Here is a 13,559-nt window from a genome sequence, read left to right as displayed (position 1 = left end):
TATTGGTATTGGTATTGGTATTGGTATAGGTATAGGTATTGGTATAGGTATAGGTATAGGTATAGGTATTGGTATTGGTTTAGGTATTGGTATTGGTATAGGTATTGGTATAGGTATAGGTATAGGTATAGGTATAGGTATAGGTATAGGTATTGGTATTGGTATAGGTACAGGTATTGGTACTGGCACAGGCACAGGCACAGGTATAGGTACTGGTTTAGGCACAGGTACAGGCACAGGCACAGGCACTGGTACAGGCATTGGTATAGGCATTGGTACAGGTATTGGTACAGGCACAGGCACAGGCACAGGCACAGGCACAGGCACAGGCACTGGCACAGGCACAGGCACTGGCACAGGCACAGGCCCAGGGTCCAGGCACAGGCACAGGCACAGGCACAGGCACAGGCACAGGCACAGGCACAGGCACAGGCACTGGCACAGGCACAGGCACAGGCACTGGCACAGGCACTGGCACAGGCACTGGCACAGGCACAGGCACAGGCACTGGCACAGGCACAGGCACAGGCACAGGCACAGGCACTGGCGGGCACTGGCACAGGCACAGGCACAGGCACTGGCACAGGCACAGGCACAGGCATAGGCACTGGCACAGGCACAGGCACTGGCACAGGCACAGGCACAGGCACAGGCACTGGCACAGGCACAGGCACTGGCACAGGCACAGGCAGGCACAGGCACAGGCACTGGCACAGGCACAGGCATTGGCACAGGCACAGGCACTGGCACAGGCACAGGCACAGGCACAGGCACAGGCACAGGCACAGGCACTGGCACAGGCACAGGCACTGGCATCATCTACAGGCACAGGCACAGGCACAGGAGGCACTCGGCTGGCACAGGCACAGGCACTGGCACAGGCACAGGCACTGGCACAGGCATCATAGGCACAGGCACAGGCATGGCACAGGCACAGGCACAGGCACAGGCACTGGCACAGGCACAGGCACAGGCACAGGCACAGGCACAGGCACAGGCACAGGCACTGGCACAGGCACAGGCACAGGCACAGGCACTGGCACAGGCACTGGCACAGGCTGGCAGGCACAGGCACAGGCACTGGCACAGGCACAGGCACAGGCACAGGCACAGGCACAGGCACAGGCACAGGCACAGGCACAGGCACAGGCACAGGCACAGGCATCAGGCACAGGCACAGGCACAGGCACAGGCACTGGCACAGGCACAGGCACAGGCACAGGCACAGGCACTGGCACTGGCAGGCACAGGCACTGGCACAGGCACAGGCACTGGCACAGGCACAGGCACAGGCACAGGCACATTGGCACAGGCACAGGCACTGGCACAGGCACAGGCACAGGCACTGGCACAGGCACAGGCACAGGCACAGGCACAGGCACAGGCACAGGCACAGGCACAGGCACAGGCACAGGCACAGGCACTGGCACAGGCACAGGCACTGGCACAGGCACAGGCACAGGCACAGGCACAGGCACTGGCACAGGCACAGGCAACTGGCCTGGCACAGGCACAGGCACAGGCACTGGCACAGGCACAGGCACAGGCACAGGCACAGGCACAGGCACACAGGCACAGGCACAGGCACAGGCACAGGCACAGGCACAGGCACAGGCACAGGCACAGGCACAGGCACAGGCACAGGCACAGGCACAGGCACAGGCACAGGCACAGGCACAGGCACAGGCACAGGCACTCAGGCACAGGCACAGGCACAGGCACTGGCACAGGCACAGGCACAGGCACAGGCACAGGCACAGGCACAGGCACTGGCACAGGCACTGGCCCAGGCACTGGCACAGGCACTGGCACAGGCACAGGCACTGGCACAGGCACAGGCACTGGCACAGGCACAGGCACAGGCACAGGCACAGGCACAGGCACAGGCACAGGCACAGGCACAGGCACAGGCACAGGCACTGGCACAGGCACAGGCACTGGCACTGGCACAGGCACAGGCACAGGCACAGGCACAGGCACAGGCACAGGGCACTGGCACAGGCACTGGCACAGGCACAGGCACAGGCACAGGCACAGGCACAGGCACAGGCACAGGCACTGGCACAGGCACAGGCACAGGCACAGGCACTGGCACTGGCACAGGCACAGGCACAGGCACAGGCACTGGCACAGGCACAGGCACTGGCACAGGCACAGGCACAGGCACAGCACTGGCACAGGCACTGGCACAGGCACAGGCACAGGCACAGGCACAGGCACTGGCACTGGCACTGGCACAGGCACTGGCACTGGCACAGGCACAGGCACAGGCACAGGCATATGCAGGCACTGGCACAGGCACAGGCACTGGCACTGGCACAGGCACAGGCACAGGCACAGGCACAGGCACAGGCACTGGCACAGGCACAGGCACAGGCACAGGCACAGGCACAGGCACAGGCACAGGCACTGGCACAGGCAGGCAGGCACAGGCACAGGCACAGGCACAGGCACAGGCACAGGCACAGGCACAGGCACAGGCACAGGCACAGGCACAGGCACAGGCACAGGCACAGGCACAGGCACAGGCACAGGCACTGCACAGGCACAGGCACAGGCACAGGCACAGGCACAGCACAGGCACAGGCACTGGCACAGGCACAGGCACAGGCACAGGCACTGGCACAGGCACAGGCACAGGCACAGGCACTGGCACAGGCACAGGCACAGGCACAGGCACAGGCACAGGCACAGGCACAGGCACAGGCACTGGCACAGGCACTGGCACAGGCACAGGCACAGGCACAGGCACTGGCACAGGCACAGGCACAGGCACAGGCATTATAGGCACTGGCACTGGCACAGGCACTGGCACAGGCACAGGCACAGGCACAGGCACAGGCACAGGCATGGGTACTGGCACAGGCACAGGCACAGGCACAGGCACAGGCACAGGCACTGGCCCAGGCACAGGCACAGGTGGCCCATCATACTGGCACAGGCACAGGCACAGGCACTGGCACAGGCACAGGCATTGGCACAGGCACTGGCACAGGCACAGGCACAGGCACAGGCACAGGCACTGGCACAGGCACAGGCACAGGCACAGGCACAGGCATGGCACAGGCACAGGCACAGGCACAGGCACTGGCACAGGCACAGGCACTGGCACAGGCACTGGCACTGGCACACAGGCACTGGCACAGGCACTGGCACAGGCACAGGCATAGCACAGGCACAGGCATACCCAGGCACAGGCACAGGCACAGGCACAGGCATGGCATCAGGCACACTGGCACTGGCACAGGCACAGGCACAGGCACTGGCACAGGCACAGGCACTGGCACAGGCACAGGCACTGGCACAGGCACAGGCACAGGCACAGGCACAGGCACAGGCACAGGCACAGGCACAGGCACAGGCACTGGCACAGGCACTGGCACAGGCACAGGCACAGGCACAGGCACAGGCACAGGCACAGGCACAGGCACTGGCACAGGCACAGGCACTGGCACAGGCACAGGCACTGGCACAGGCACAGGCACAGGCACTGGCACTGGCACAGGCACAGGCACAGGCAGGCCAGGCACAGGCACAGGCACAGGCACTGGCACTGGCACAGGCACAGGCACAGGCACAGGCACAGGCACAGGCACTGGCACAGGCACTGGCACAGGCACTGGCACAGGCACTGGCACAGGCACAGGCACAGGCACAGGCACAGGCACAGGCACAGGCACAGGCACAGGCACAGGCACTGGCACAGGCACAGGCACAGGCACAGGCACAGGCACAGGCACTGGCACAGGCACAGGCACAGGCACAGGCACAGGCACAGGCACAGGCACAGGCACAGGCACAGGCACAGGCACAGGCACAGGCCAGGCACTGGCACAGGCACTGGCACAGGCACAGGCACAGGCACAGGCACTGGCACAGGCACAGGCACAGGCACAGGCAGGCACAGGCACTGGCACAGGCACAGGCACAGGCACAGGCACTGGCACAGGCACAGGCACAGGCACAGGCACAGGCACAGGCACTGGCACAGGCACAGGCACAGGCACAGGCAGGCACAGGCACTGGCACAGGCACAGGCACAGGCACTGGCACAGGGCACAGGCACAGGCACAGGCACAGGCACAGGCACAGGCACAGGCACAGGCACAGGCACTGGCACAGGCACTGGCACAGGCACTGGCACAGGCACAGGCACAGGCACAGGCACAGGCACATTGGCACAGGCACAGGCACAGGCACTGGCACAGGCACAGGCACAGGCACAGGCACAGGCACAGGCACAGGCACAGGCACAGGCACTGGCACAGGCACAGGCACTGGCACAGGCACAGGCACAGGCACAGGCACAGGCACAGGCACAGGCACAGGCACAGGCACAGGCACTGGCACAGTACTGGCACAGGCACAGGCACAGGCATTGGCACAGGCACAGGCACAGGCACAGGCACAGGCACAGGCATCTGGCACAGGCACTGGCACAGGCACAGGCACAGGCACAGGCACAGGCACAGGCACAGGCACAGGCACTGGCACAGGCACAGGCACAGGCACTGGCACAGGCACAGGCACAGGCACAGGCACAGGCACTGGCACAGGCACTGGCACAGGCACAGGCACAGGCACTGGCACAGGCACAGGCACAGGCACAGGCACAGGCACAGGCACAGGCACAGGCACAGGCACAGGCACAGGCACAGGCACAGGCACAGGCACAGGCACAGGCACAGGCACAGGCACTGGCACAGGCACAGGCACAGGCACAGGCACAGGCACAGCAGGCACTGGCACAGGCACAGGCACTGGCACAGGCACAGGCAGGCACAGGCACAGGCACAGGCACAGGCACAGGCATATGGGGCACAGGCACAGGCACAGGCACAGGCACAGGCACAGGCACAGGCACAGGCACAGGCACTGGCACAGGCACAGGCACAGGCACAGGCACAGGCACAGGCACAGGCACAGGCACAGGCACAGGCACAGGCACAGGCACAGGCACAGGCACAGGCACAGGCACAGGCACAGGCACTGGCACAGGCACAGGCACAGGCACAGGCACTGGCACAGGCACAGGCACTGGCACTGGCACAGGCACAGGCACAGGCACAGGCACAGGCACACAGGCACTGGCACAGGCACAGGCACAGGCACAGGCACAGGCACAGGCACAGGCACTGGCACAGGCACAGGCACAGGCACAGGCACAGGCACAGGCACACTGGCACAGGCACAGGCACAGGCACTGGCACAGGCACAGGCACAGGCACAGGCACTGGCACAGGCACTGGCACAGGCACAGGCACAGGCACAGGCACTGGCACAGGCACAGGCACAGGCACAGGCACAGGCACTGGCACTGGCACAGGCACAGGCACTGGCACAGGCACAGGCACAGGCACAGGCACAGGCACAGTGGGCACTGGCACAGGCACAGGCACAGGCACAGGCACAGGCACAGGCACTGGCACAGGCACAGGCACAGGCACAGGCACTGGCACAGGCACTGGCACAGGGTATGGCACAGGCATAGGCACAGGCACAGGCACAGGCACTGGCACAGGCACAGGCACAGGCACAGGCACAGGCACTGGCACAGGCACTGGCACAGGCACAGGCACAGGCACTGGCACAGGCACTGGCACAGGCACAGGCACAGGCACAGGCACTGGCACAGGCACTGGCACAGGCACAGGCACAGGCACAGGCACTGGCACAGGCACAGGCACTGGCACAGGCACAGGCACTGGCACAGGCACAGGCACAGGCACAGGCACTGGCACAGGCACAGGCACAGGCACTGGCACAGGCACAGGCACTGGCACAGGCACAGGCACAGGCACAGGCACAGGCACAGGCACAGGCACAGGCACAGGCACAGGCACAGGCACAGGCACAGGCACAGGCACAGGCACAGGCACAGGCACAGGCACAGGCACAGGCACAGGCACAGGCACTGGCACAGGCACTAGCACAGGCACAGGCACAGGCACAGGCACAGGCACAGGCACAGGCACAGGCACTGGCACAGGCACAGGCACTGGCACAGGCACAGGCACTGGGCACAGGCACTGGCACAGGCACAGGCACTGGCACAGGCACAGGCACAGGCACAGGCACTGGCACAGGCACAGGCACAGGCACTGGCACAGGCACAGGCACTGGCACAGGCACAGGCACAGGCACAGGCACTGGCACAGGCACAGGCACAGGCACAGGCACAGGCACAGGCACTGGCACAGGCACTGGCACAGGCACTGGCACAGGCAGGCACAGGCATACAGGCACAGGCACAGGCACAGGCACTGGCACTGGCACAGGCACAGGCAGGCACTGGGCACAGGCACAGGCACAGGCACTGGCACAGGCACAGGCACAGGCACAGGCACAGGCACAGGCACAGGCACTGGCACTGGCACTGGCACAGGCATGGCACAGGCACTGGCACAGGCACAGGCACAGGCACAGGGCACAGGCACAGGCACAGGCACAGGCACAGGCACAGGCACAGGCACAGGCACAGGCACAGGCACAGGCACAGGCACAGGCACAGGCACAGGCACAGGCACAGGCACAGGCACAGGCACAGGCACAGGCACAGGCACAGGCACAGGCACAGGCACAGGCACAGGCACAGGCACTGGCACAGGCACAGGCACAGGCACAGGCACAGGCACAGGCACAGGCACTGGCACAGGCACAGGCACAGGCACAGGCACAGGCACAGGCACAGGCACTGGCACAGGCACTGGCACAGGCACAGCACAGGCACTGGCACAGGCACTGGCACAGGCACAGGCACAGGCACTGGCACAGGCACTGGCACAGGCACAGGCACAGGCACAGGCACAGGCACAGGCACAGGCACAGGCACAGGCACAGGCACAGGCACTGGCACAGGCACTGGCACAGGCACAGGCACAGGCACAGGCACAGGCACAGGCACAGGCACAGGCACAGGCAGGCACTGGCACAGGCACAGGCACAGGCACAGGCACAGGCACAGGCACTGGCACAGGCACAGGCACAGGCACAGGCACAGGCACAGGCACAGGCACAGGCACTGGCACAGGCACAGGCACAGGCACAGGCACAGGCACAGGCACTGGCACAGGCACAGGCACAGGGCACTGGCACAGGCACAGGCACAGGCACAGGCACAGGCACAGGCACAGGCACAGCACAGGCACTGGCACAGGCACAGGCACAGGCACAGGCACAGGCACAGGCACTGGCACAGGCACAGGCACAGGCACAGGCACAGGCACTGGCACAGGCACAGGCACAGGCACAGGCACAGGCACAGGCACAGGCACAGGCACAGGCACAGGCACAGGCACAGGCACAGGCACAGGCACAGGCACAGGCACAGGCACAGGCACAGGCACAGGCACAGGCACAGGCACAGGCACAGGCACTGGCACAGCACAGGCACAGGCACAGGCACAGGCACAGGCACAGGCACTGGCACAGGCACTGGCACAGGCACTGGCACAGGCACAGGCACAGGCACAGGCACAGGCACAGGCACAGGCACAGGCACAGGCACAGGCACAGGCACAGGCACAGGCACTGGCACAGGCACAGGCACAGGCACAGGCACAGGCACAGGCACTGGCACAGGCACAGGCACAGGCACAGGCACAGGCACAGGCACAGGCACTGGCACAGGCACAGGCACAGGCACAGGCACAGGCACAGGCACAGGCACAGGCACAGGCACAGGCACAGGCACTGGCACAGGCACTGGCACAGGCACAGGCACTGGCACAGGCACAGGCACAGGCACAGGCACAGGCACAGGCACTGGCACAGGCACAGGCACTGGCACAGGCACAGGCACAGGCACAGGCACAGGCACAGGCACAGGCACAGGCACTGGCACAGGCACAGGCACAGGCACAGGCACAGGCACTGGCACAGGCACAGGCACAGGCACAGGCACAGGCACTGGCACAGGCACAGGCACAGGCACAGGCACAGGCACAGGCACAGGCACAGGCACAGGCACAGGCACAGGCACAGGCACAGGCACAGGCACAGGCACAGGCACAGGCACAGGCACAGGCACAGGCACAGGCACAGGCACTGGCACAGGCACTGGCACAGGCACAGGCACAGGCAGCACAGGCACAGGCACAGGCACAGGCACAGGCACAGGCACAGGCACTGGCACAGGCACAGGCACTGGCACAGGCACAGGCACAGGCACAGGCACAGGCACAGGCACTGGCACAGGCACAGGCACAGGCACTGGCACTGGCACAGGCACAGGCACAGGCACTGGCACAGGCACAGGCACAGGCACAGGCACAGGCACAGGCACAGGCACAGGCACAGGCACAGGCACAGGCACAGGCACAGGCACAGGCACAGGCACAGGCACTGGCACAGGCACAGGCACAGGCACAGGCACAGGCACAGGCACAGGCACAGGCACAGGCACAGGCACAGGCACAGGCACAGGCACAGGCACAGGCACAGGCACAGGCACTGGCACAGGCACTGGCACAGGCACAGGCACAGGCACAGGCACAGGCACAGGCACAGGCACAGGCACAGGCACTGGCACAGGCACAGGCACAGGCACTGGCACAGGCACTGGCACAGGCACAGGCACAGGCACAGGCACAGGCACAGGCACAGGCACAGGCACAGGCACTGGCACAGGCACAGGCATTGGCACAGGCACTGGCACAGGCACTGGCACAGGCACAGGCACAGGCACAGGCACAGGCACAGGCACAGGCACAGGCACAGGCACAGGCACAGGCACTGGCACAGGCACAGGCAGGGGCACAGGCACAGGCACTGGCACAGGCACAGGCACAGGCACAGGCACAGGCACAGGCACAGGCACTGGCACAGGCACAGGCACAGGCACTGGCACAGGCACAGGCACTGGCACAGGCACAGGCACTGGCACAGGCACTGGCACAGGCACAGGCACAGGCACAGGCACTGGCACAGGCACAGGCACTGGCACAGGCACAGGCACAGGCACAGGCACAGGCACAGGCACAGGCACAGGCACTGGCACAGGCACAGGCACAGGCACTGGCACAGGCACAGGCACAGGCACTGGCACAGGCACAGGCACAGGCACAGGCACAGGCACAGGCACAGGCACAGGCACAGGCACAGGCACAGGCACTGGCACAGGCACAGGCACAGGCACAGGCACAGGCACAGGCACAGGCACAGGCACAGGCACAGGCACAGGCACTGGCACAGGCACAGGCACAGGCACAGGCACAGGCACTGGCACTGGCACAGGCACAGGCACAGGCATGGCACAGGCACAGGCACAGGCACTGGCACAGGCACAGGCACTGGCACAGGCACAGGCACTGGCACAGGCACTGGCACAGGCACAGGCACAGGCACTGGCACAGGCACAGGCACTGGCATGGCACTGGCACAGGCACAGGCACAGGCACTGGCACAGGCACTGGCACAGGCACTGGCACAGGCACAGGCACAGGCATTGGCACAGGCACAGGCACAGGCACAGGCACAGGCACAGGCACAGGCACAGGCACAGGCACAGGCACAGGCACAGGCACAGGCACACAGGCACAGGCATGGCAGGCAGGCACAGGCACTGGCACAGGCACAGGCACAGGCACAGGCACTGGCACAGGCACAGGCACAGGCACAGGCACTGGCACAGGCACAGGCACAGGCACAGGCACAGGCACTGGCACAGGCACTGGCACAGGCACAGGCACTGGCACTGGCACAGGCACAGGCACAGGCACAGGCACAGGCACAGGCACAGGCACAGGCACAGGCACAGGCACAGGCACAGGCACAGGCACAGGCACTGGCACAGGCACAGGCACTGGCACAGGCACAGGCACTGGCACAGGCACAGGCACAGGCACAGGCACAGGCACTGGCACAGGCACTGGCACAGGCACAGGCACTGGCACAGGCACAGGCACAGGCACAGGCACAGGCACAGGCACACTGGCACAGGCACAGGCACCGGCACTGGCACAGGCACAGGCACAGGCACAGGCACAGGCACAGGCACAGGCACAGGCACAGGCACAGGCACAGGCACAGGCACAGGCACAGGCACTGGCACAGGCACAGGCACAGGCACAGGCACAGGCACTGGCACAGGCACTGGCACAGGCACAGGCACAGGCACAGGCACAGGCACAGGCACTGGCACTGGCACAGGCACAGGCACTGGCACAGGCACAGGCACAGGCACAGGCACAGGCACTGGCACAGGCACTGGCACAGGCACAGGCACAGGCACAGGCACAGGCACAGGGCACTGGCATGGCACAGGCACAGGCACAGGCACAGGCACTGGCACAGGCACAGGCACAGGCACAGGCACAGGGCACAGGCACTGGCACAGGCACAGGCACAGGCACTGGCACAGGCACAGGCACAGGCACTGGCACAGGCACAGGCACAGGCACAGGCACAGGCACAGGCACAGGCACAGGCACTGGCACAGGCACAGGCACAGGCACAGGCACAGGCACAGGCACAGGCACAGGCACAGGCACTGGCAGGCACAGGCACAGGCACAGGCACAGGCACAGGCACTGGCACAGGCATTGGCACAGGCACTGGCACAGGCACAGGCACTGGCACAGGCACAGGCACAGGCACAGGCACAGGCACTGGCACTGGCACAGGCACAGGCACAGGCACTGGCACTGGCACAGGCACAGGCACAGGCACTGGCACAGGCACAGGCACAGGCACAGGCACTGGCACAGGCACAGGCACAGGCACAGGCACAGGCACTGGCACTGGCACAGGCACTGGCACAGGCACAGGCACAGGCACAGGCACAGGCACAGGCACAGGCACAGGCACAGGCACAGGCACAGGCACAGGCACAGGCACAGGCACTGGCACAGGCACAGGCACAGGCACAGGCACAGGCACAGGCACAGGCACAGGCACAGGCACTGGCACAGGCACAGGCACAGGCACAGGCACTGGCACAGGCACAGGCACAGGCACAGGCACAGGCACTGGCACTGGCACAGGCACAGGCACAGGCACAGGCACAGGCACTGGCACAGGCACTGGCACAGGCACAGGCACAGGCACAGGCACTGGCACAGGCACAGGCACAGGCACTGGCACAGGCACAGGCACTGGCACAGGCACAGGCACAGGCACAGGCACAGGCACTGGCACAGGCACAGGCACAGGCACAGGCACAGGCACAGGCACAGGCACAGGCACAGGCACAGGCACACACTGGCACAGGCACAGGCACAGGCACAGGCACTGGCACAGGCACAGGCACAGGCACAGGCATATGGCACAGGCACAGGCACAGGCACAGGCACAGGCACTGGCACAGGCACTGGCACAGGCACAGGCACAGGCACAGGCACAGGCACAGGCACAGGCACAGGCACTGGCACTGGCACTGGCACAGGCACTGGCACAGGCACAGGCACAGGCACTGGCACAGGCACAGGCACAGGCACTGGCACAGGCACAGGCACAGGCACAGGCACAGGCACTGGCACAGGCACAGGCACAGGCACAGGCATCAGGCACAGGCACAGGCACAGGCACAGGCACTGGCACAGGCACAGGCACTGGCATGCGCACAGGCACAGGCACAGGCACAGGCACAGGCACAGGCACTGGCACAGGCACAGGCACAGGCACAGGCACAGGCACAGGCACTGGCACAGGCACAGGCACAGGCACAGGCACAGGCACTGGCACAGGCACAGGCACAGGCACAGGCACAGGCATACTGGCACTGGCACAGGCACAGGCACAGGCACAGGCACAGGCACAGGCACTGGCACAGGCACAGGCACAGGCACTGGCACAGGCACAGGCACAGGCACAGGCACAGGCACAGGCACCGGCATTGGCACAGGCACAGGCACAGGCATCACAGGCACAGGCACAGGCACAGGCACAGGCACAGGCACAGGCACAGGCACTGGCACAGGGGCAGGCACAGGCACAGGCACTGGCACAGGCACAGGCACAGGCACAGGCACTGGCACAGGCACAGGCACAGGCACAGGCACAGGCACAGGCAGGCACAGGCACTGGCACTGGCACAGGCACAGGCACAGGCACAGGCACTGGCACTGGCACAGGCACAGGCACTGGCACAGGCACTGGCACAGGCACAGGCACTGGCACACAGGCACAGGCACAGGCACTGGCACAGGCACAGGCACTGGCACAGGCACAGGCACTGGCACAGGCACTGGCACAGGCACTGGCACAGGCACAGGCACAGGCACAGGGCACAGGCACAGGCACTGGCACAGGCACAGGCACAGGCACAGGCACTGGCACAGGCACAGGCACTGGCACAGGCACAGGCACAGGCACAGGCACAGGCACAGGCACAGGCACAGGCACAGGCACAGGCACAGGCACAGGCACAGGCACAGGCACAGGCACACAGGCACAGGCACAGGCACAGGCACTGGCACTGGCACAGGCACAGGCACAGGCACAGGCACAGGCACAGGCACAGGCACTGGCACAGGCACTGGCACAGGCACAGGCACAGGCACAGGCACAGGCACAGGCACAGGCACAGGCACAGGCACAGGCACAGGCACAGGCACAGGCACTGGCACAGGCACAGGCACAGGCACTGGCACAGGCACAGGCAGGCACAGGCACAGGCACAGGCACAGGCACAGGCACTGGCACAGGCACAGGCACAGGCACTGGCACAGGCACAGGCACAGGCACAGGCACAGGCACAGGCACAGGCACTGGCACAGGCACAGGCACAGGCACAGGCACAGGCACAGGCACTGGCACAGGCACAGGCACAGGCACAGGCACAGGCACAGGCACTGGCACTGGCACAGGCACAGGCACAGGCACAGGCACTGGCACAGGCACTGGCACAGGCACAGGCACAGGCACTGGCACAGGCACAGGCACAGGCACAGGCACAGGCACTGGCACAGGCACAGGCACAGGCACAGGCACAGGCACAGGCACAGGCACAGGCACAGGCACAGGCACAGGCACAGGCACAGGCACTGGCACAGGCACTGGCACAGGCACAGGCACAGGCACAGGCACTGGCACAGGCACAGGCACTGGCACAGGCACTGGCACAGGCACAGGCACAGGCACAGGCACTGGCACAGGCACTGGCACAGGCACAGGCACACTGGCACAGGCACAGGCACAGGCACAGGCACAGGCACAGGCACTGGGCAGGCACAGGCACAGGCACTGGCACAGGCACTGGCACAGGCACTGGCACAGGCACAGGCACTGGCACAGGCACAGTACAGGCACTGGCACAGGCACAGGCACAGGCACAGGCATGGCACAGGCTGGCACAGGCACAGGCACAGGCACTGGCACAGGCAGGCATTACAGGCACTGGCACAGGCACAGGCACAGGCACAGGCACAGGCACAGGCACAGGCACAGGCACAGGCACTGGCACAGGCACAGGCACAGGCACTGGCACAGGCACAGGCACAGGCACAGGCACTGGCACAGGCACAGGCACAGGCACAGGCACAGGCACAGGCACAGGCACAGGCACAGGCACAGGCACTGGCACAGGCACTGGCACAGGCACAGGCACAGGCACAGGCACA

At 65.9% G+C, this 13,559-nt stretch overlaps 1 protein-coding gene across 1 annotated transcript; it reads right to left on the bottom strand.

Moving 5' to 3' along the window:
• Positions 1-217: 217 nt before the first annotated feature.
• Positions 218-13,335, bottom strand: LOC135568948 (keratin-associated protein 5-5-like; the record flags this gene model as incomplete). The annotated part of the gene is made up of 8 exons (XM_065015723.1): positions 218-435; positions 775-890; positions 2,858-2,986; positions 3,188-3,298; positions 5,428-5,560; positions 6,157-6,291; positions 10,178-10,327; positions 13,243-13,335. Coding segments are annotated over 8 exons (1,085 nt in total), but the record flags the coding sequence as incomplete, so codon positions are not given.
• Positions 13,336-13,559: the final 224 nt, after the last annotated feature.

The sequence above is a fragment of the Oncorhynchus nerka genome, unplaced genomic scaffold, assembly GCF_034236695.1.
Source record: "Oncorhynchus nerka isolate Pitt River unplaced genomic scaffold, Oner_Uvic_2.0 unplaced_scaffold_1310, whole genome shotgun sequence".
NCBI lineage: Eukaryota > Metazoa > Chordata > Actinopteri > Salmoniformes > Salmonidae > Oncorhynchus > Oncorhynchus nerka.
This window is presented reverse-complemented; position numbering and strand designations above follow the sequence as displayed.